Source organism: Pinus tabuliformis, chromosome 8, assembly GCF_031772625.1.
Source record: "Pinus tabuliformis cultivar Carrire ecotype Pingquan chromosome 8, CPIR1, whole genome shotgun sequence".
NCBI classification, from domain to species: Eukaryota; Viridiplantae; Streptophyta; class Pinopsida; order Pinales; family Pinaceae; genus Pinus; species Pinus tabuliformis.
Window position 1 is genome coordinate 452,632,042 of NC_142294.1, and position 22,615 is coordinate 452,654,656.

At 41.6% G+C, this 22,615-nt stretch overlaps 1 protein-coding gene across 1 annotated transcript in view; it reads left to right on the forward strand.

Moving 5' to 3' along the window:
• Positions 1 to 317: 317 nt before the first annotated feature.
• The window catches only part of LOC149235999 (glycoprotein 3-alpha-L-fucosyltransferase FUT11-like), a 171,322-nt gene continuing 149,024 nt past the window's right edge, over positions 318 to 22,615 (forward strand). Inside the window, exons 1-2 of the mRNA XM_089372296.1 lie at positions 318 to 1,092; positions 14,201 to 14,367. Coding sequence (XP_089228422.1) covers positions 721 to 1,092; positions 14,201 to 14,367 — 539 coding nt within the window. The 5' untranslated portion in view covers positions 318 to 720. The remainder of the gene's footprint in view (positions 1,093 to 14,200; positions 14,368 to 22,615) is intronic.

Sequence of the window (22,615 nt, forward strand, 5' to 3'; positions counted from 1 at the left end):
ATTTAAACTTAAAATTTCCTATCAATATAACTCAAATTAGTTAATAAACTTTTTAAATTAATATATTAGTTTTTTTGCTTCACCATACCACACCTAGTATCTAAATTGCAACATAATACCTACTTATTATTTAATTGATAGAATTTCTTATGAGTATCGATTTTTTAAGAACTTCTTTACAGCATGATACCTACCTAATATTGCTAAATGATAAAAATTGTTATTTATATCCACTAAACCTAAAACTACCGAAAACCAATTAAAAAGAATTGGTAATCACCGTTCTTACATACACTCATTAAACTTTGAAACTAAGCCATTTACATTGCAGCACCCTGGAGTCTTTTTCTCAGAAGGTGTACGGCATATCGGAACGTCATTGGTTGCTCTCTTGTCCATTCCTGTTTACTTTGGAGGAAGGGTAGCCCTTTGACTAACGCTAAATTCTGTCTCCAATCTAACCTAGAAAGGTTATTGAAACGTTTGCAATCCAATCTCCAGCTTAGAAAGGTTATTGAAACGTTTGCAATTCAATCCCCAGCTTCTCCGCTTCTGCAGAATTCACTGACAACGAGGATTTAGGATATTGCTCCCATCTCTTTGGCTTCTGCTGAATTTGAATCCAAATGACATTAGGACATCCATTTACAGAACTATTACAGAACATAGGTATAACCATCTCTTGATCTTTTTCTTCCTCTAGAAAGAGGGGAAGAGAAAATGGCAGGGAGTGGAGGATCCAGATCAGCGAGGAGATGGACTAGATGGTTACTGTTTTTGGTACTGGCAGCGGGGTTTTGGAGAATTCTCTTTCTTGGTAATCTGGACCTCGGGAAGCAATCCTCAATTTTAACTACCTGGAAAGCAAATTTCTATGAACGGAGGCAACCCTCTGGAAAAACCAATAGTTTGGGCCGTGCCGGTCTTTATTTTGCTCCATTGAATAGTTCTGCTGCCATGGATGATCCTCTAACTAAGGTCGCAGGTCACCCAGTTGATGACATATGCGAAGCGTGGCTGGAGAAAGAGGACCATTTCCCCTATTCTCGCAATTTTAGCACAGACCCAATCTGGGTTGTTGGAGAGGAGAAGGTAGGTTGTGCTTACTTACCCATTTTCTCGTTTACAGTGCATCTTACGTTTAATAGCTCCTTTGCCTATTTTCAGTGCTTCATTCCCATGTTCTATATATCTGGTACTCTATATACTCTAAATTTAGGACATAGTTACCAGTTTTGAAATGTTCGGTAGGCTTAGGAGGTTCGAATTTGCAAAATCTTTAAAAGATCAGGAAATATGGAACCTATAAAACTATAGCCATTAATTTCTTTTTGTCAGTCATTTGGTTTATTATTTCATTATCCTCAACCTTTGGCTCCCGAAATCGAGAGACTAGCCAGCAGATTCGGCATGAAAATTCTCCGGCAGACTTTTGAAGTATGGGAAAATAGCTTATTTTCCATTTAAGCAAGGATTGTGGATCATAGCTGACTTGAAGAAATCAATTCTCTGATTCTACAACGATATTTTAATCACTCTATTTTTCCCCGCTAACTCGTATTGCAGGCCCATGGTCGAAACGCTGTTGACCAAGGATCTTTGCCTATCAATCTGTCAGTGAGGGGCCAATAGAATTTCTTACTTGTTTGATTAAACAACTCTTTAGGATCCCAAACGATTCAATTGGGCCTTTTCAGTTTCATGTCGAATAGCGAACCTGCTAAAGAAGCGAATTCCTTCTGCTTGGTTCACGATCGATTCTTTCACGGGACTTATTCCATTTTCCGATCAACCTTGCATGTTTGGCCTTAATGTCAATCTTTTCAGGAAAATAAAGACCCTGATCAATCGTCTTCTAACGAAGAGTCAAGAAGATCAATTCGTAAAAGTTATACACACATTATTTAGAAATTCACTTCAGAAAAATACTTCAACCCACAAAAGTAGAAATTAAAAAAGGAGAGATATTTCACTAATAATAACATAATAAGTTATAACATTATCCATGGTTTAAATCGTAAGCTCATAACAGGTTATATTTGCCCTTTTTTTAATGATTTTCTTGTTTCTTGCATTTTTCTAAAAGGTTAATGTGAAAATTTACAAGTATTGCAGCAACTGGAAATTATTCTTTTAACTGGTTAATTATTAAGCAGTTTATTTGCTACGACAAATACCGAATAAAATCACAACTGCAATTTTCACCATAAAAACACTGCAGAAAATAAACTGGAAACTGATAAATAATATGCACATTGTGCACACAATAAAATGCCCAAAACTGGCAATCCTCTACAAGATAAACTGGGCACAAAATTAGCTAGACAAAATTTGTGTCACCTGACACTGATCCAGTTCCACGACTAGCACAAATAGGCCATACGAAAGCCCCTGTGTCATCTTTGTGTAGTCCCTCACATGCACTACATGGAAGCTACTCTGATCAAGCCGTCTAACCCAACTCAGCTTCTACGAATGACTCGCTAGCCCCTCTGGAAAATCTCCCTTCCTCCAACAACTGAATCGACCCTCACTCTAGCTAAATTGAACTCTGCCTCTGAAGCTGCCCGCGCTCCCTGTGCAACTTCACTAAGGAAACTCCACCCTCTAGCTAACTCTTCGGAACTGGAAAACTTCCTCCGGACTCACTGACTTTGCCCCTCACTGTCTCGGTGTCCCCTCTCTGGCTCGAATTCTTTCGGCTGAACGCTGCTCTCTGGAAAATTGAACTGCCAAGGAAACTCGCTTTCCAAGTGTCTTGTTCCAACCGCATCGACCTTCTCTTATAAACTCTAGTTGGATCGCCAACGACCACGATTAAATCCTTATCGATAACCGAGAACATTTTTGAGTTGATCCCTGTTAGTTTCTAGAGAAATCTACCTTCCTCAATAATCGCTGTTAATAAATCATTTTCCCTAAGTTAGACTTAGGAAATTTTTTAATTGCTAATCAATTAACTTAATTAAGTCATTTCTAGGTGGATTTTCCGGATACATTTTCCGGGTTTTGGAGTCTTAGTGTTTCTTAGCCTCTCTGACAACTGTCGAGACTAGAACACCATCGGATGCTACAAAAACTAACACTCCCTCTTAGCAAGGAAGGTGTTATCCAATTGTCTTCATAACATCCTCCATACATGCTGTTGATGTTTGACAACTGTGACACTCTGCCACTACCCACCAACTATTGCGCAACTCTGAAAATTCTGCATCTGTGTTGTTGCTGACACTGCTCTATACAATTGTATTGCTGCCAACTCTGCCACTGCACTACAACCAACTAACTCTCGCTCTCAAGTTGCTATTTCTGCCGCAACTACTGCAACCAAGATCCACTGAATATTGAATCAAGTGTTTCCATATGCTGCAACTGTCTCTTGAGTCTCTCATTGCTACTAGTCTCTGCGTTGCCCACTGAGTTTGTCTGCATTGCAATTGCACTACGTTCCTCAGCGTTTGACTGTCACTGTTTCTCAAGAACTTACTGTGAACTTTTCAACTATTGCAACAACTGGAAATTATTATTCTAACAGTAAATGAATTTTTGCGGTTTATTTTCTATGAAAAACAACGAATAATTCACAACTGCAATTTTCACCAAAATAAATAGTGTGGAATATAAACTGGAATATGAGGAAATACTGGCACACACACAACAAATATAACACCGTTATTTTTGGACAAAAGTCCTTGGAAAAACCCAATGTGGGAAAATTGATGCAACAATTGAGGGTTTTTATTATTAAGCAGTAGTGAGAAAATTCTGAGTACAATTGGATGCTAAAAGCTTGCAATTCTATAGAGAAAATACTGGCAAAAATTTAGTGAGGAATTTTCCTTAGCCCACAAGTAATCCTCAAGCAACTGGAATTGGCTCTCCAACTGCCTCTGCGCAGGCCCTGTGTCACTTCTGCGTAGGCCTGAAACTCGCTGGCTTAGAACTACCTCGAATCAACTACTGACTGACTACCGCTGGTCTAGATGCCTCTGGCTTGGCTCTTTGGAATTTCTCTTGGGCACTAGCTCTCGAAACGATCCTCCCTCCAGCTAAATCGAATTGCCCTCTAGAGGCTATTGCGCAACCCTTGCATCAACTTCTCTGTGGCTATCTCTGCCTCTCTGCAAGCTACTATCCAGAACTCGAAGACTTCCTCCGGACTCACTATCTCTGCATCCCCTCTCTGGCTCGAATTCTTTCGACAGAATGCTACTTCCTGGAAAATCGAACTGCCCAAGGAAACTCGACTTCAAGTGTTTTCCTCCATCTACCCATCGACCTCTTTTTATAATCTCCAGTTGGGACTCCAACGACCAAGATTAAAATGTAATCAATGGCTGAGATCATCTCTTAGTCGATCCATGTGAGTTTCTAGAGAAATCTCACCATCCTCAATTAATTACTGTTAATTAATCATTTTCGCTAAGTTAGACTTAGGAAAAAAATTAATTACTGATTAATTAACTTAATTAAGGTGTTTCTAGGTGGATTTTCCTGAAACTTTTTTTGGGTACTGGAGTCCTAGTGTTTCTTAGCCTCTCTAACAGTTGTTGAGACTAGAACACCATTCGATGCTACAAAAACTAATTCTTCCTCTTAGCAAGGAAGGTGTTCACTCCAACTCTAGTGCTGCACTGCTCCTACAACACCCTGTGTCTGTAACATCCTCCATACGCGCTGCTGATGTTTGACAGGAAACTCTGCTGGAAATGACTGCACTGCTCCCTTAGTCACTGCGTTGTTCCCTTAGTCACTGCCCATCAACCACTTCGCTAATCTGATTCATTTACCACTAACTATAGCTGAACCATGCTGCATCTATGCTGCTGCTGACACTGCACTGTACAACCTGTATTGCTACCAACTTTGCATCTGCACTGCAACTCAACTCCCTCTCAACTATTGCTGCTGCTACTGCAATTGAGAAGCATCCAACATACTGAATCAACGGTGTCTTTGTGCTGCAACTATCACCCGAGTCTCCGACTGCTACTAACCTCTGCACTATCCACTGAGAAATCTGCGCTGCTGTTGATTCTGCTACTAAGCCTCTTGCTTTGCCATCAACACTGCTCTGCGCTTCCCAGCATTTGACTGCCACTAGTCTGCAACTGTCACTCTGGAATCTGACTGCATCAACTGACACTGATTCTCCTGCTATTAAATGTTGTGGGCCCTTGTAGCAAGGTAGTGATCCATGAGGAAACGCCTTTTGATGCTCACCTCCATGGACCTTTCCCGAACCTCTGCAACTTTGAACTCAGATCTACTCATACTGTTGCTGCTACTGCTCTGTTGCTATTTCTGCGTTGCTGCTGCAACTACTGCAATAATGAGTCTGATCTTCCCAGATCCTGAAGCACTAGCTTCCATAAGGCTGCTCCCTCTGAAGCTAGACTCCTTCTAAGTCTCGATCTCCCTCTTGAAAATCTCTCTGCTCCATCCCGCCCTTTCGCACTGTCCTCCTGCACTGGAAACTAGACTGTGTAGCTCTGCATTGGGAAGCTTCTGGTTGGGATTGCACCTGCATCCTATAACTGGGCAATTCTCATTGCCTGTGTCACTGCAACTAGTTTTGCAACTGTCTCTTGAGCACTGACTACAACTAGCTATGCAATTGTCATCTGAATAACTGACTGCACCTGCTACTATGATAGTGTGGGCCTCTGTAGCAAGGGTGATGGTCTCGTTGCAACAATCTGGAACTAATCTGATTGATCTCCTTGTTGCAACTGTGCTGGACCCTGCCCAACTAGCACATTGGAGTCTCATACCCCTCCTAGATCTGGTGCCCCATTGTCTCCTTTCAAGCTTAGTCCTTGGCTGGGACCCGTCTTTGCTTTGCAACTCGCATTGAATAACTCATACTTCCTTCGACACCTATTTCCGGCAACTGGAAGTCGATATGCTGCCCAGATCTGCTTTTTGGCTAGCGCTCACAGCCTCCTCTGGCCTTCTCGTATGGCCATCTCTGTAAAGCGAAATCTTCTCCCTCTCTTGCTTGGTTGCTTGCTCTGCTATTCGCACTCCTTCCTGGAGTGAGAAAATATGTTTGCTAATATCGCCTTCTACAACTGGAACTATTGGACTTCTGAACTAGAAATCCTCCAGAAGAAATTCCCTCTGTGTGTGCACTTTCTCTTCTACCTGACGCTGATTCTGCTCTAGCAAAAATTGCTGCAAAACCCTTCTGTGCCCAATCAAAAAATTTGCTCAGCGAAAATATTGATCTGCTTCACTGGAATTACTTCCTGACTTTACTAATGCTTGCTGGAACTGCTACTGGGCTTTGCAAATTTTTCCTGCCACCTGCAATAGAAAAATCAAACCTTCTGCCCAACAGTTCGAACTGCCTGGCTAGCCTCTGCTCAAATCTGGAAATCGAGTTGCCAGTCTCCCTTTGTATTTGGACGATTTCTTCCTTTCTCTTCTAAGCTTCTTGTCTGATCAAATTTGCTCTGATACCATATGAAATTTTCAACTATTGCAACAACTGGAAATTATTCTTCTAACTGTAAATTAATTTTGCAGTTTATTTGCTACGACAAACAACGAATAATTCACAACTGCAATTTTCACCAAAATAAATACTGCAGAAGATAAACTGGAAACTAAGAAAATACTAGCACACACAAAAAATATAATACAATTATTTTTGGACAAAAGTCCCTAGAAAAATCCAACGCGGGAAAACCGGTGTAGCAGATGAGGGTTTTTATTATTAAGCAGCAGTGAGAAAATTCCGAGTACAATTGGATGCCAAAAACTGACACTCCTACAGAGAAAATATTGGCAAAAATTTAGTGAGGATTTTTCCTCACCCCACAAGCAATCTTGGCTCAATCATGCCCCACTCGAACTGGCTCTCCAATTGCCTTTGCGTATGCCTTGTGTCACTTCTATGTAGGCGTGAAACTCTGTGGTTTGGAACTACCTTGAATTAGCTACTGATTGATTGCTGCTAGCCTGGATGCCTTTGGCTTGGCTCTCTGAATTTTCTCTCGGCCACTAGCTCTTGAAACGGTCCTTCCTCCAACGAAATCAAATTGCCTTCTAGAGGCTACTATGCAGCCCTTGTATTAGTCTCTTTGTGGCTATCTCTACCTCTCTGCAAGCTACTCTTCGGAATTGGAAGACTTCCTCCAAACTCACCGTCTCCTCCCCTCTCTATCTCTGCGTCCCCTCTCTGTCTCGAACTCTTTTGGCAAAATGCTGCTCCCTGGAAAATCGAACTGCCCAAGGAAACTCGACTTCAAGTGTCTTCCTCCATCTACCCATCGACCTCTTCTTATAATCTCCAATTGGGATTCCAACGGGCAAGATTAAAACTTAATCTATGGCTGAGATGATTTCCTAATTGATCCATTTGAGTTTCTAGAGAAATCTCTCATTCTTCAATTAATTACTGTTAATTAATCATTTTCCTTAAGTTAGACTTTGGAAAAAATTTAATTACTGATTAATTAACTTAATTAAGGCATTTATAGTTGGATTTTCCTGAAACCTTTTGTGGGATCTGGAGTCTTAGTGTTTCTTAGTCTCTTTGACAACTGTAAAGACTAGAACACCATTCGATGCTACAAAAACTAACACTGACTGCATCAAGCTGACATTGATCCAACCTGCTACTAAATACTGGTTTGTTACCCACCATTTTGTGGGTGATATCCCTAGGAGAAATTTTTTCTCCAAGATGGTCTTCAGCTGGCAGCCAACAACTCCTTGCAGCCACCAGATAGCTCATTGTGCCATCTCTCCGCCACTTGAGCCACCCATATGGTCCCTCACCCATTTGCTATGATCGTATGTTTGAAGGTGGGCCTCCCGGACCAAAAGGTATGCCTTGTCATTTGGTTATTGAGTATTGTAGTTTGCTTATCATGGACACTTTTGGGCATGGATTAGCGGGGTGATTCGGCGGAAAGAATGGTCTAGGTCTGTGCTCTTGTCCCCTAGACCTGTTTTGGATATTAACCTTGGATTCTAGTCCCGTGGGATCTCTTTTATTGACCATTTGGCTTTAGGGATGGTATTTCACAGGAAACCTGATTTTGGTTGTGTGGTCCCGCTCCTTTATCCGCATATATTGCCCCCCTTTCCACTCATTATTACCCCATACATCATTTCTCCCACCTGGGTCCAAGTTCCTCCGTTGGGTCCACATAGGGCTGGTTCACACCTTCCCCTTGCCCACACCTTGGGTCAGGCGTGGAATGATGCACCAAAGTTTGATGCAACTAAAAAGAAAGATAAAAGCATATTTGGCCACATTCAACAGGAAAATGTACCACAAAATGCAAAAGATGGCCGGGACAAACACATTTAGCATGTGGGCAAAAGGCAATACACGAGATCTACCCCATCATCATGGCCATCACCCTGGTTCCTGCAGGTTCTATGAGCCTCTTTTATCATATAGGAGCCCATGATTGTCCCAACCCCTGGTGGACAATGAACTGCCCTACCTTAAAAGGGGGTATTCATTGCTATATCTTATAAATCACGCTCTTACCCCTTGATCCTTGAGTAGTTAATCAAAGAAAGTCATAAAAAGGCAAAAGGCATATAAAGAAGGGTGGAAAAATCAAGGCCGAGGCACCTCGTGTACCATGATTGCTCCCTCGCATACATTATAAACCCAAGTGTGGGCTTCCCTTTTATTAGCTACCCTTGTACCCCAACATGTGGCCCAGGGCTGCCCCTTCTCATCCCCTACTTCATTCACTTATCTATCACATGCTACCACCTTTTGAAGGATGTGCCTTGCACATATTATTCTCTTTAGAAGTAGAAACCACCTAATAGGATACTTGGTCAACCCCATTTGGAGTTTATGAGACATTGGCACATCCCAAAGCTCATTATGGAAGGGCAGGCCATTATGAAGTCCCCACCTGTGGTCCATGGTTGGTAAGCTCATTTACCCAATTTTTCTAATGATTTGTTGTACTGGAAGGCTAGGCTACACATTCGATCTTATGTAGGGTTGCAGATGGTCTCCATCTTGGGTTTGGTCTCCCTATATGGGGTCCTAATCTTCCAGAGGGCTACATTGGCACCTGTAGGGTGTGTGTTGAGAGCCATGGGCCTCCATGGATCCTCGAGGATGTTCAGAGATGTTCGATATTCACCCATTGGACGAGGAAGATGCATCTGGCTCACCTTTGCCTAGTCGGCCCCACAGATGTACCATACACTTGGCAACTGACCCAACACTTGTAGGATGATGTGGCATCACCTACACCATCATCAGAGCCCTTGCAGATGATCTACAGGCATCTTCGACTCATTTGGAGACCCCTTAGGTTATTATTGTGCCCCACACCCACTGGGAGCACCACAGGTTTATTGTTTGGAGAACAAGGGGCCAACCCCTTGTCCATCACTTTTGAGGGTCCTATTCCTCATTATGGCACCTATGGACCTCATCAGGCCACTTGGAGGGCCCTACGACATGTATTATTCATCATCTCACCTCTTAAGAGGCTTATTATTTCATTTGTGAGCTAGTTTGGTGGGCTTGTCACCAAAAGTTAGATTATTAACACATTATTTTATTTTTGGGGCTTATGTAGGCCATGGAGACTAATTCAAACTCCTCATTAGTGTATAAATACAAGTGAGATGAGTTCATTTGCTCATCATCACTTTCGATTAGATCTCTTCTCTCTCTTGAGAATTTCACACTTTTTCTTGGAGGATGAATTGGAGCTTTATGGATGAATTTTGATGTTTGGATTTGGTTTACCTTATCTTGGAGCTTCTCTATTGTTAAATTGTGGATGGTTGGATATGTTCTATTACATGTAAGTACATGCTTTTAATGCTATTCTTGTTTTACTTTGTCATATACATTGGATTGGGATTTTCACTATTTTTAGGGCTAATTGCTGCATGCATTTACTACTTAAATTGTAGAATTTTGTCTCTATATAGCATCTCTCAATGTATGGGCCATGTAATTTGAATGAAATTTCCTAGGGATAATTCTATCAATGAATTCATCTTGATAAGCCATCACCTTTTGCAAGTCGAAGTATAAAAGCTGTAAGGTTGCTTCCCTTTGCCCTAGAAGGCTAGCAAGGTAGTCTTAAGGCCTCCTTGACTAAGAAACAAGGTCCTCATTCATATTTATCATAGACTCCATTCTCCCAAGACTAAGGCACTGATCTACCAAGAGGTGGTCACCCAAAATCAAATCTTTTTCACCTTTTCCTAGGTCTAGCCAAGTTGGGTCACCTAGGGCATCATTTTCCCGACAAAATAGCCCTCCAAAAAGTTCGATCTCCTAGCCTCTCCTGCGCTGGTGTGTCCTCAAGGCCTCCTCCAATTTTGAAGCCATTCCGATGGTGGAGTTGTGAGAAAAGCCAAGCCCTAGCTCCGAGATCAAACTTTGCCCTAGTATCCCCAAGGCTAGTGCCTCATAGGATCAAGTCAACACCTTTAAGTGAAAATTCTTTCTTTGATCCTTCCCCCTCCTTGTCTGGGTTAAGAACATCATTGGTTGCTAAATCCTTGCCTCTTGACCTAGGCTGGGCTCACTTGGTCTCGTGGTCCCACTCCTTTGAAAAAACAATTCTTCAAAAACCACTTGGGTACCAATTTCAATAAGGATTTTAGGGACTGGGAAACTCTTTCGCAAGTTATATCCCATAAACCTAGCCCCCGAATCCCCACATCCTTCTCCTAGAAGACATTGTACCTTGCTTAGAAAGCAAGCAAGCTCCATTCTTCAACCTCTTATGGAAAGGGATTATTTGGGTCACTTTATATCCATTTGTCGATTTATCCTTCATTTGTGACTCCATATATACCGGGTCTCCTCCCATTGGTGAAAGTCTGTAAATATTAGGGAGCATTAGCTGAGGTCACAATGGGCTAAGTCTCCACTTGTTGCCCTTGGTATCGTGTTTGACTCTTTAGGAATCCCCTTTAGGTCCCCTGCTAGTTTGAGCAGTAACATGGCCCCTGTAGCAAAGGGTAATGATACATAAGAAGAGTATACTACAACTGCTGTTGCTTTCCTATGGACCTTGCCCACCTCTGTGCAACTCTGGAGTCTAGAACTTGATCTCTTCCCACCTCTCTCCTGGAGGTATAATTCCATACCAAGTGAATTGGTCCTCCAATCAGAAGGACACAAAAGAATATTCTAATTATTCTAAATCTTATTTCTCTTTGATGATACTTTTGTTTTTAAAGTTTAATGTTTATGTATTTTTGTTTAACAATTATTATCTTTAGCGTCTTTTTATTATATTCACCTTTTACATATTATATAAATAAATGATAAAACTTTGTGCTGTTTGGAATTTTTCTTTTGTAAGCTTGGCAGGACTACATCTTCATCATGTCCATTATATCACCTCAATCAGGGTGGGGGATTGAACCGGTGACTTCACATCAAGGAGTGCCTTAACAAAACACCCGATCACCGTCTATCCAAAACCCCATGGACCTGCAGTTTGGAATTTACATTAATCGTATAAATGTATTTTTTTGTTTAGAGAAATCAGTAAGAGTGCCAGACTCGTACTTGCATGAAAATTGCAGAAATGTGGTCAACCAAATTTTCCCAATTGTGATCGGGTCCTTGATATTGGGCTCAACTGGTTTGATTCTAGTTTCCATAACACTGGCTCAGATCAATTCAGACAGCTAGAAAGGTTCGGGGTCTGGCTGAAGTTCAAACCTAGTAGGGATGCTTGAGAATATTTCTCGATGCTGATGTGCCATCACTATGTTGGAATTTCTAAGTCTAATTGTTAGAAATCCTACATGTACTTTCTGATTTACTTCTGCCTACTTGTTCTGTTTAATTAACAAGTTATTTACCATGTAAACACTGGAAATAAATACGAGTACATTCTCAACACATTACAGATCATCAACTGATGGAAAAACAAGCACACAAGTGACATCGTTGTTTTTGGACCAATGTCCCCGAAAAAACCCAGTGCGGGAAAACCGGTGCAGCTATCTGAGGGTTTTATTATGAAGCAGTTTCAGAATACAATCTGGGTGCCAAACCGGCTCACCCAACAGAGAATGATCTCGGCAGTAGTACCTCTCTGGCTAAAACCTTGGATGAACAATCCCACAGCTCTCAGCTCCAATCTGCCCCATGAAATCTCTAACGTTTGCCTCTAGGGACTGCGTCAGCCTCTCTGGCCTAGCGTCACCCCAACTCACCCTGTGTCAGCCTCTGGAGGCACTGCGTCAGCCTCTAGAGCCTCTGCGTCCCCCATGCTGGCTCTCTCTGGCACTGCGCAGCTCCTGACTGCCTTTGCGTGGGCCCTGACTGGCTCTGCATGGCCTCTAGTCGGCTCTGCGTCCCTCTCTCCCGGCTTCTACGCTAATGCTCCTGGTACCCTCTCTGCCTCTTTGCCTCTCTGCTTCTGTATTCATTGCCCTTCAGCTGCAACTCTGACCACTCCTTCGATTTCCTCAGCAAGCCTTGCCCCAAAAAATCGAATTTTTGATCAACTCGGTGTGTTCTCCAAGTGACCCTCAAACCTCCTCTTATACTTTTCTTGTTGACAATTCAACGGCTGAGATTAGGTCCCTAATCAACGACTAAGATTAACTCTGGCTTGATCCATGACTTTTGGACCCTTCTAACACAGTTTTATATTAATTCACATTAATATTTTATTTTGCCTAAGTTTAGACTTAGGGACTCCATCAAGAATATTAATTATTTTAATATCTCCCAAACTGTTTAGGCTTTGCCCAAACCATTTCTGGGTATTGGAGATTTCATGTGCTTTAGCCTCTCCACCAATATTCGTGGCTAGAGCACATCCGATGCTACACCAAATCAACACACTACACTGTTGTGGGAACCTTAGGCTCCATGTCATGTGTTAAAAAGAAAGAAATGATTTTATAGAATTCAAATTATGGTCACTTGCCTGGCATTGCTACCCATCAGTGGTGAAATCCAGTGCACTTCTCGGAATCTCCAATATGGCATATTTATGATGATCTGTTTCCATTTGAAGTCAATTCTGACAGCTTCTTGTGTTTAGTTAATTCTTGTTCTCATAGCAATACGCCAAATGAATCACCAACGACACTCATGAACTCGTTGGAGTTTTTGCAAAAATAAATCTAGGCACTTTGGTCATATTAGTTTGATACTTCACGATTTCGCAAAATTTCGAAAAATTTATCTCAATCTAGCAAGTTTTATGTTAGCCTTAAACATAATTGCTGCACAAATTTCAGTCCGAAGACCTGCGATTATGGGTTTATTGGAAATAGAATTAAGCCCAATTGATTTACGACAGCAAACTGGCCTTCAGTTTGAATTAAGCAGATGTAGGAAGATGATTGAATGATTATTATAAACTGTGTAATGTCTTGGTTTCAGGGCCAATTGTTTTCACACCTTATGCTAATGAATTCTTCAGACAAGTCACGTTTATGCATGCAGTTTGTTTTGGGTCGTGCAGGTTTTATCTTTTCTGCATTAGTTTTTTCACAAGCATACCCTCTAACCTATGGTAGAAGAAAACTAAACTTAATAAACTGGGCTGATAAGGAACTTGGTTCTAACATCTGGAAACTGATGGATTGTGCATAGCCGATGCTGTCATCCATGTATGAGAAAGTAACTAATTCCATGGTGGACAAATTTAACGTCGTTATGATTTGCGACTTGATTCAGTGCTTTTCAATTTGATATCTGTAGTTTGGTAATGTTGTTGATTGCAATGTTTTATTCCCTATATTGTTGTAAGCAAGGGCTCTTTTGCATAGACAGTATCTGTCTGACTCCAAGTAAATTACTGTAAACTATTCAGATAGATTATATTCCAATTTTGATGTAAACGACTGTGAATGACATAATGTAGATAATAACACACTTAAAGAGAAGGGTAAGATCACAGCTTTTAGTTGATTTTAGTCTGACATAGCAGAATTATGTGTAAAACAGGTGGTTTACTTAACAGAAATATCTGTGAAAGAGGTGGTTAAAATCACAGCTTGTAGTTGATTTTAGTCTGACATAGCATAATTATGTGTAAAACAGGTGGTTTACTTATCAGAAATATCTGTGAAACAGGTGGTTTACTCTGATTAAATGTCCATAATTTATCACGCTGTGGGAAATCTCTCAATTCTCATTTTGAAGTAATTGACCTAATAACACTTCCATAATTTTTTAAGCCATGTAAGTTTGAATGTCATCCAGGACTGGAGCACATGTTCCGTGGGGTGTGTCTTTAGAAGCTCACTTACTTCTGAAAGGAAACCGGATGCTGGATTTGGGTTTCGCGGTGATGGCGAAACTGCAAGTGTTCTACGGTCCATGGAATCATCACATTACTATCCTGAGAACGATATAGCTGTTGCACGAGGGTGGGTAAGATCTGGAACTATTCCTTCTTTAAATGCTTGGAGGATTACTCTGCTTTGTCTTAAATGATCAACTCTGGAATTCTGTTGTTTGAATAGATAAACAGTTGAATGACATGAGATGTTGCTTGCATTTTCATCAATGAAACTGAGACAGTGTTTAGGAAATGTGAGGCAATCAACTACTAAGAGACACAGCCAGTCTGCCATAAGGCATACCTGACAAGCCTGTTACCACTTGAAGGCCCAATTTCTCTCTGGAGTAATCAATAAAAGCTTGCCAGTTATGAATATAACTGCAATGTTAGTTGAATTTATCCTGCACTAATGTGTGGATATCATTCTACTTATGCAATCACCATTGCAAGATGAACAGGGAAAACATGCTGTAATATTTTTATAGACAATTTCTGCAAGAAAAAGTAGTGGCGCACAACACATTTTCTTGTATTTGTCTCAAAGTGTACATTGTTGAATTTGGAAATACAGCAATGGGCTTCTTAGATGCTCTGTTTCTTGTGGAACTTAATCCTACAATTTCAATTTGAGTCATTGGCAGCAAGCTGAGTCCACCTGAATAGAATGAATGGGTAACACTTATGATTTAATTGATTTATGTATACATGGATGGACATAATGTTCCCGTAGCTAAACTAGTAATACTATTTTACTTCATGGTCAGCAGTCGACTTATAATAACCATTAGGGCTTTTGTTTTTCTTTCGTTGAAACTGCTAGTCATCTCTAAATAAATGGTTGTGAATCAGTGGTTGACCGGATGTCCTTAGCTATCATTCATTTTGCCAATGCTTAATACGTCTTGCGGACTTGCTGTCATTTAGATCTGGATTACCAGTGTTGTAATGTTTGTATGCTCCATTGGGCTTTGCCTGTATAGTTTTTTGAAAATGTGTAAGAGTTGCGCAGTCTTCTGGAAGAATGTTCTCTCGGTCCTTTTTTTCTGAACAAAATGTTTCCTTTTAACTATTAATTAAAATAACATGTACATGGTTTTTTATAAAAAAAAGTGCTGCATAAAGCAGCTTACCACGATCTAAGATGCTAGCATCTATAAACTGCCTCAAGGACTAAACCAATAACGGTAAATGTCAATTCCTTAGGGGCTTAACAACAAAAAAAACTGATCAAGCCAAAAGGCTACTGATATCAACATCATAATAGCAAAAATAAAAGCTAGCTGGCTAAGTAAAGATAGACATCATGCAGCCGCATGTGCAATTCCTGTGTCAGGTGGCAGGTCTTTGTCATCAGGGTTGGGTCTTAACCATGAATGGCTGGTTTGTCAACATGTGGGGTAGGGTCTTGTCCATCATTATATTGCTTCTCAGGTTACTTCTTCATGGATGTGGCTAACTCAAGCTAGGGAAATTTGTCATTTTTGGTTCAAGAAGGTGGTCACAAGGCTGCGGGGGAGCGCCCCCCTGAATCCGCTTCTGAAGCACGCTTCGAGCAGGAGTGACCCGGGAGCATGCTCCCTCAAAAAAAAAATTGCTCCTTGGCTTTCTTCGCAAATTTTTTTCCGCAAAGATGTTCCAAATGTAATTTTTTTTAAAGAACCAAGAGTTTCTGAGTGAGGCAGCCTAATATTCAAGCCTATGGCCCTACTACTGATGTGCAGTTCATGGTTGTTAAATTCTTAAAGTAAAAGGATGAGATGTCATCCTTTTACTTAAATTTTTAACATTACCATGAAATGATTCAGGATATTTGAGAGTTGTTTTGACCTCATTGGATTTCATATGGAAAAAGTAGAATTTTTGATCACACTCAAAATCCAGTGGAATTATCAGTTTTTCAGGATTTCAAAATTGGGGTGACTTATGTTTCCATTGGATTTTGTCATGTATTCGGGTATGGAACTTGTATTTAATGAAGAACACCAAGTCCTCTATGTACCTTGATGTTAGTGACATTGGTTGTCAAACTCCCCTATCATGACCCTACTAAAAATGTACCCATCACTCGAACAAGATCTTGACTTGACATGCTACGTTTTTTCTATCTTATGTTAATGCTTAGAGGGTGATATTAATGACAAATATCCCAAGATAGGCAATGATTTTGATGATATGTAGGTATTTGTTGTAGCATGATTTTTTTGGATGCTAGAGGCCATCTAAAGCCTATTTGTTGATGTATTTTCGGTTCAGAGATGGATTGCACTCGATGCTATTTTGGTTATGTGCACCCTTACATGTTATATAAATGAGAACTTGTAATTTGTGGACCTGTGGTTGATGAAGATTATAACTACTAGATGAATGATGTTATATGGTTTAATCAATGTTTTTATGTATATCACTAATTCATCATGCTACATGCTTTTGTTGACATATATGCATCAAAATATATAAACTTTGCTCCCAAAATCACTCCTGACTCAGGAGCTTTTGAAAATGCTGCTCCTCGCTCCTGCCTCCCCTCCTGTTTCCCACATTTGTTCCTGCTCCCAAGCAGCCATGGGTGGTCAACTACGGTGCTCCCTGTTATGGTGTTCAAAGTCATTTAAGGGACTCCATAGATAGTGCATGGAGCATTTGGAGGTACTTGATTGATTGTGCATGGAGCATTTGGAGGGACTCGATTTGCAAGGCGCCACAAATGGGGGGTAGTCCCTATGAAATGTGAGGATGAAAGACTTCTCGGGAACCGATAAGTTTGGGAGACAACTGAAGGGCCTAGCAACTTGGTTAATGATGACTAGCAAGTTTAATTATTAACACAATTTAATTGGATTCTTTGAGAGACCAGTGCCTTACGGAGTCAAATCACTCACACAATATAAATTAGTTACCAAGTTACTGGATGAACAGTCATTGCTTAGGATGCATACTATCTTATATGAGATGTGACACCTAGAACTAAGTGAAATGCAAACTCTTGGTTAATTTTAGGTTTAGATGCCTATCTAAGTGAGTCCGTTCTCTCAACTTTTTTGAAGTTAGTCTCAAGTGTAGGTTGTGGAGAGAAACCTAGGGGAAGATAGCAAATGACTATATTAACGATACCTCCCCTGGAGTTCTAACCACCCGAATGCCTTTGACGCTGTAGAGACTGTGGCTCTGACAACTGCAAGGTCATCATGTTAACCACAAGTGAGGGTCTAAACTTCGCAAGCTAGGTGAGAAAGGTGGTCCTATCGTCTTTCAACCAAGCTTATGCTTGGAGGTAAATTAATTAATGCACTACTACTCCTAGAATGCAAGTGCAAAATGAGTGATTAGCTTTAGGTGAGATCGTTAAATGTTTTAAGTACTTTGAGACAAATTATCTAAATAATAATATTCGATTTAGAGAAATAAAGGAAAGTACTTAACAATTACAAGGATAATCTTCACCAAAAGCAGTGCTCAATGAACTCCTTAATTACCAATTAGGTTACCCAATGACAAGTAGAGTGTAAGGCAATTCAAGATTAGAAATCTCACAATGGACAATTGCTTATCAAATGACAATAAACATAAAGTGCACAAGTCCGATGTTTCTCTTAACAATGTTAATGTGCCAATTAGATAATGCCAATCCTTCAACAAGATATCAACACAATTAGCAATTCTTGAGATTACTTAGATGACTTCAAGATTACTCTTATCACAATATCAATATGGTGATCAATCAAGTGCTTTAAGAGTGAGTTAACTTCAATGTTGCAAGATTATGATTCTTAGATGTGATGCTCACTTGCAAAACAATATGTTAGTGCACTTATTACAAAAAGTAAACTCACAAGAAATGCTAATTATGACAATAACAATGGAAAGCAATTTAACTTTCTTTTTTTTGTAAGTAGGAGCTGCTTTATATTATATGAATCTAAAGATTACATTTTCTTTCCGGTTTGCATGGTTGGTCAGATTCGAGACCTAATCAACGAAAAAAATGTGCTTTCCTGGGCTCTTTGCTTTTACAAAATATATAATTCTTCTAGGCTCTGGACTGGCTGGCCTTGGCTGCTTTTGTTACAAAATCAGTGGTGAAATTGATAGAGCCAGAGACCTTTATGTGGTGATCCTTACTACTATCTGTCCCTTGCTTTTCTACATAATGTAAACAAAACCAAAAATGATTGGTCCATAGGGCACAAAACCAAAACAGAGGAGGTGCAGATTGCATCAGACAAATTAGTTCTCGAGGTTCTCTTCCAACATAATTGACTTCTCTGGAGTTCCTCCAATGAGGGTGTCCACGGAGGCAAGGTGGCTGGTCGAAGTGCCTCCCGTCTCCCGCTTGATGATGGGCATGCTCTCATGTCCAACCTGCATGGACGTCGTTCGTCTGTTAAGCAGGGCGTAGTGCGGGGAGTCTTTGGTGGATAGTTTCCACGTACACCGTAAACTTGTTGTTAAGCTTGTCTAGCGTATCCTCTAGGGCTTTGTTGGCTTGAATGTGTTCTTGCATCGCTAGGCCAAGAATTGTCTTCATTTGCCAAGAGAGATTGATAGTGCTGTTGTACAGATTTCCATGGCCCTGGTGAACCCCGGATCTGGGATCCAATCAAACTGAGCATCTATGTCTTTAGTATTTGTTTTTTGCTGAATAACTCTGGCTTGATTCTCCATTTCCGTGATTCGCTTTCATGTCTCTTTGGAGATAGTACTATTGTAGTTGTGGGCTGCATGCCTAGTCGTCGCTTCTGCTCTTGTCCTAGGTCGCAGGTTGGCTTGAGTCCACCTATCCATATTCCTTCCTCTGCGACGAGTGGTAGAGGGAGTTTTCTTTGCATGGGGCCATGCTTGTGAACGAGATGAAGGAAATCTTGCAGACGAAGCTAAGCAGGGGGCTGGAACTGGGGGTGTGAAAAGGAGTAAAAGAGAGGGCTTGAGAGCAAAGGGAATGATGGGGATGATCTGCAGGCTTGGGGTATTCATAGAACAAGTCGGAGATGGGGAAGCCGAGGAGAGAGGTGATGATAATTAAATCTTGAATGCTTGCCAGAGCCATGTATTTAATATCCGTAGCAAGTCGAGGGATTCTAATGGTGCGCGGGTGGAGACGGCGACGATCACTACCTAGAAACATGATTGAGATCCAAGGAACCATGAGAGAATAATTGGATTTGATACAAGAGGCAGGGTTCATCACATCGAATTAAGGAGAATGTACTATCCAACCCTCGAAGATCTGCAGGCTGGTGGCAGAGTCATTATTGCGATGACCTTCTTTGTCCTTGGTATTGATTGCCTCACACTCGCGGCTGAGGGGACCTTCCCCTAACTCCCTCCATGCAAGGGATTGCAATGTTACCTTGCTGACTGCGGTGCCTTGCTGGAGCTTGCAGGCATCAAGAGTTGCCAATGTCGAGTCTTCTTCCACAATCAGGGGGTCAAGGTGTTGCTCTTTTGCAATGGCCAGACCATGCTCCAGAGCATGGAGCTCCGTCGCATTGTTGGTGGCAGTCCCTAATTTCCTAAAATAAACCCATTGAATCTCACCTTTAGAGTTTCTGAAGACACCACCAAGGTCTGCGACACCCGAGTTGCCTTTAGCGGTGCCATCATAATGCAATTTTATCATATTGTTCTCCGAGGGGGACTAGTGGTCAAGAGCTCTGGGGGATGCAGTCGATGGGCTTGGAATGGTCGTGAAAAGTTTGTGCAAATCTAGGAGATGGAGAATGCACTGGTCGACAGCGCGAGGGGGGCCTTGGACGAAATGAAGCTTAGATATGGAAACAGTTTCGTGGATGATCTGCTTGATTATGGTAAGAAGTTTTCCCCCTGGCTGTTTTATATTCTTGAAAGTTCATCCATTGCATTCTTTACAAATAGCCCAACAAATAGTCCGTGGTAGGAGATTCCAGGCCCGGTCGACTACCAGGTTGGGGGATATGCTCGAATGCTAGTTGTCCAGTGTGGTTTGGATTGAGGCCCTGTTTTTGTCTGTTGTCCTAAATATTTCAGCGGCCCTCCATAGGTTGTTGGTGTAGTCACAGGTATTTAGTAGATGGTTGATAGTCTCTTCTTGCGATTCGCAGAGAGGGCATCTCGAAGGTCTTGTAAAGCCTCTTTGCCAGAGATTGCCCCAAGGTGAGAATTTTACCATGCATAACTAGCCAGAGGAAGAGGATGATTTTGGGCCATTGGTGCCTCCCCCAGAGAGTTTTCCATCTTTGATGCTGTTGCAATTGATCATGATTAACTATATACCCGTAAGCCTCCTTGAGATTGAAGAGCCCGATTGAGTTGTTTCCCACCTTAGCTTGTCTTCTCCATGGTCCACCTGAATTTGCCTCTCCTTCAAGGGATGTTCAAAAGAATTCCAGTCTAAGTTTTCTGATAATTGAAGCCACCCTTGCTTGTCCAACCATTCTCTCCATCGATCTCCTAGAGCGAAAGGCTTCCAATAGTGGGCAACTTGGAATTTTCCTTTTGCTTGCATGGTTCCTTGGAGAGTGACATGTTGATCATTGCTGAGGATTGGGAGTTGCTGCTAGGCCTCCTCCCAAAAGAGGGCATTTTCCTCGTTGCCTATCTCCCAGAAGCTGTGCCCTTGAATAATATTTTTGTTTCTCCATGCCTGGTTCCATATGACCGAGCCTTGGGCTTGACCTGAGAGCCTGATGAGGTCTTGATGGGAGTGGTTGGGAGCGCATTTCGCTCTCCAAAGCTATCCCCAAGGCGTACCTGGGTTATCCAACCACCTCCACTAGGTTTTGGTCCTAGGGCTTTTCCCAAAAGTTCTGGATCTTTGAGGCTGAGCCCACCCGCGTTCTTTGGTTTGCAAAGCTGATCCCACCCCACTAGGGCCCATTTCTTCTTCGTATCCAAGCCCCTCTAGAGGAAGCTTCTTTGGATGCCATGAATGGTGTTTGTAATAGATTTTGGGCTGCCAAAGTCGAGAATAGGTAAAGAGGCATGGCTTGAAGAACAAATTTAACTAAGATGAGTCGCCCAACAAGGTTGAGGGATCTAAAGGTCGAGCTAGAGAGTTTCTTGCGCAGTCTATTGATTAGGTCCTCCCAATTTGATTTCCTTGACGATTTATCAATGAGTGGAACCCCTAGGTATTTAGAGGGGAGGGAGCAGAGCTGGAATCCCAAGATTCTAGTGATATTTCTTTGAATGGCTAAGGAGTGTTAAAGAATAAATTTTTTGATTTTTCAAGGTTAATAGAGGTTCCCAACGCTTCAGAGAAGAGGTTAAGAATGCGTTTGAAGGTAACAAATTCATTAACAGTTGGAATACCCATCAAGAAGGTGTCATCTACGAATTGCTTATGGGTGGAGGCTGGGGAAGAGTAATGCAACTTAAGGCTAGTGAGGCTATTATTGGTGCTGGCGGCTTGGAGAGATTTGCTTAGACCCTCGGCCATGAGAACAAAGAGGAAGGGGGGCAGAGGGTCCCCTTGCCTGATTCCTCTCGAGAGGGCGAAGGGCTGGGTGGGTGAGCCATTGAGCAGAATGGAGAAGAAAGCTCTCGAGACCAGAGCCATGATCCATTCAATGCAGTCCTGGTGGAATCCGAAAGCCTTGAGGACTTCACACATATATTCCCCACTGATTTTGTCAAAGGCTTTCGACATATCCAATTGCATCATCATTCCAAGCTTTTTGAGGGTTTGGAGCGAGTGAATAGTTTCATGAGCGAGAATGATACTGTCGAGTATTTGTCTGCCTTCCCACTTGGTTGACCGAGATTAAAATGGGAAGCAAAGCCTTGATCCTGTTAGCCATCACTTTTGAAATGATCTTTACAGAGGGCCATCGGTCTGAATCTATCTGAAGAAACGACTCCTTCCTTGGGAATTAAAGTGAGGAAAGTGGCGTTAAAAGCGTCGAGCACTATTTTGTTAACCTGAGAGTCCTCCACCAAGGCATGGACCTCTTCATTGATGAAGTGCCAACAACTTTTAAAGAAGTCAATGGTAAAACTGTTGGGCCCAGGAGCTTTGCCCAAGGGCATGGCTATCAAAGCTTCCTCCACTTCTTGCATGGAAACCTCTCTGAGAATCATGTTATTGTGATCCTGAGTTAGGATGGTGGGGATGTTACTGGTGATTTCTCTAATGGCCTAAGTCTTGTTTGTGTGGGGCTCCTCTTAAAGTTTATTGTAGAAACTGTTCAGTTCCTCACAGATCTCCTTATGGGTGCTAGCTGTTCTTCCATCCATAGTTCTCAGGCTTAGAATTCTATTGGTTCTTCTGTGTTGGATCATGGAGTGATGGAAGAATTTGGAGTTTTTTTCTCCACATTTGAGCCAACGAACCCTAGGTTTTTGTTGCCACAGCTTTT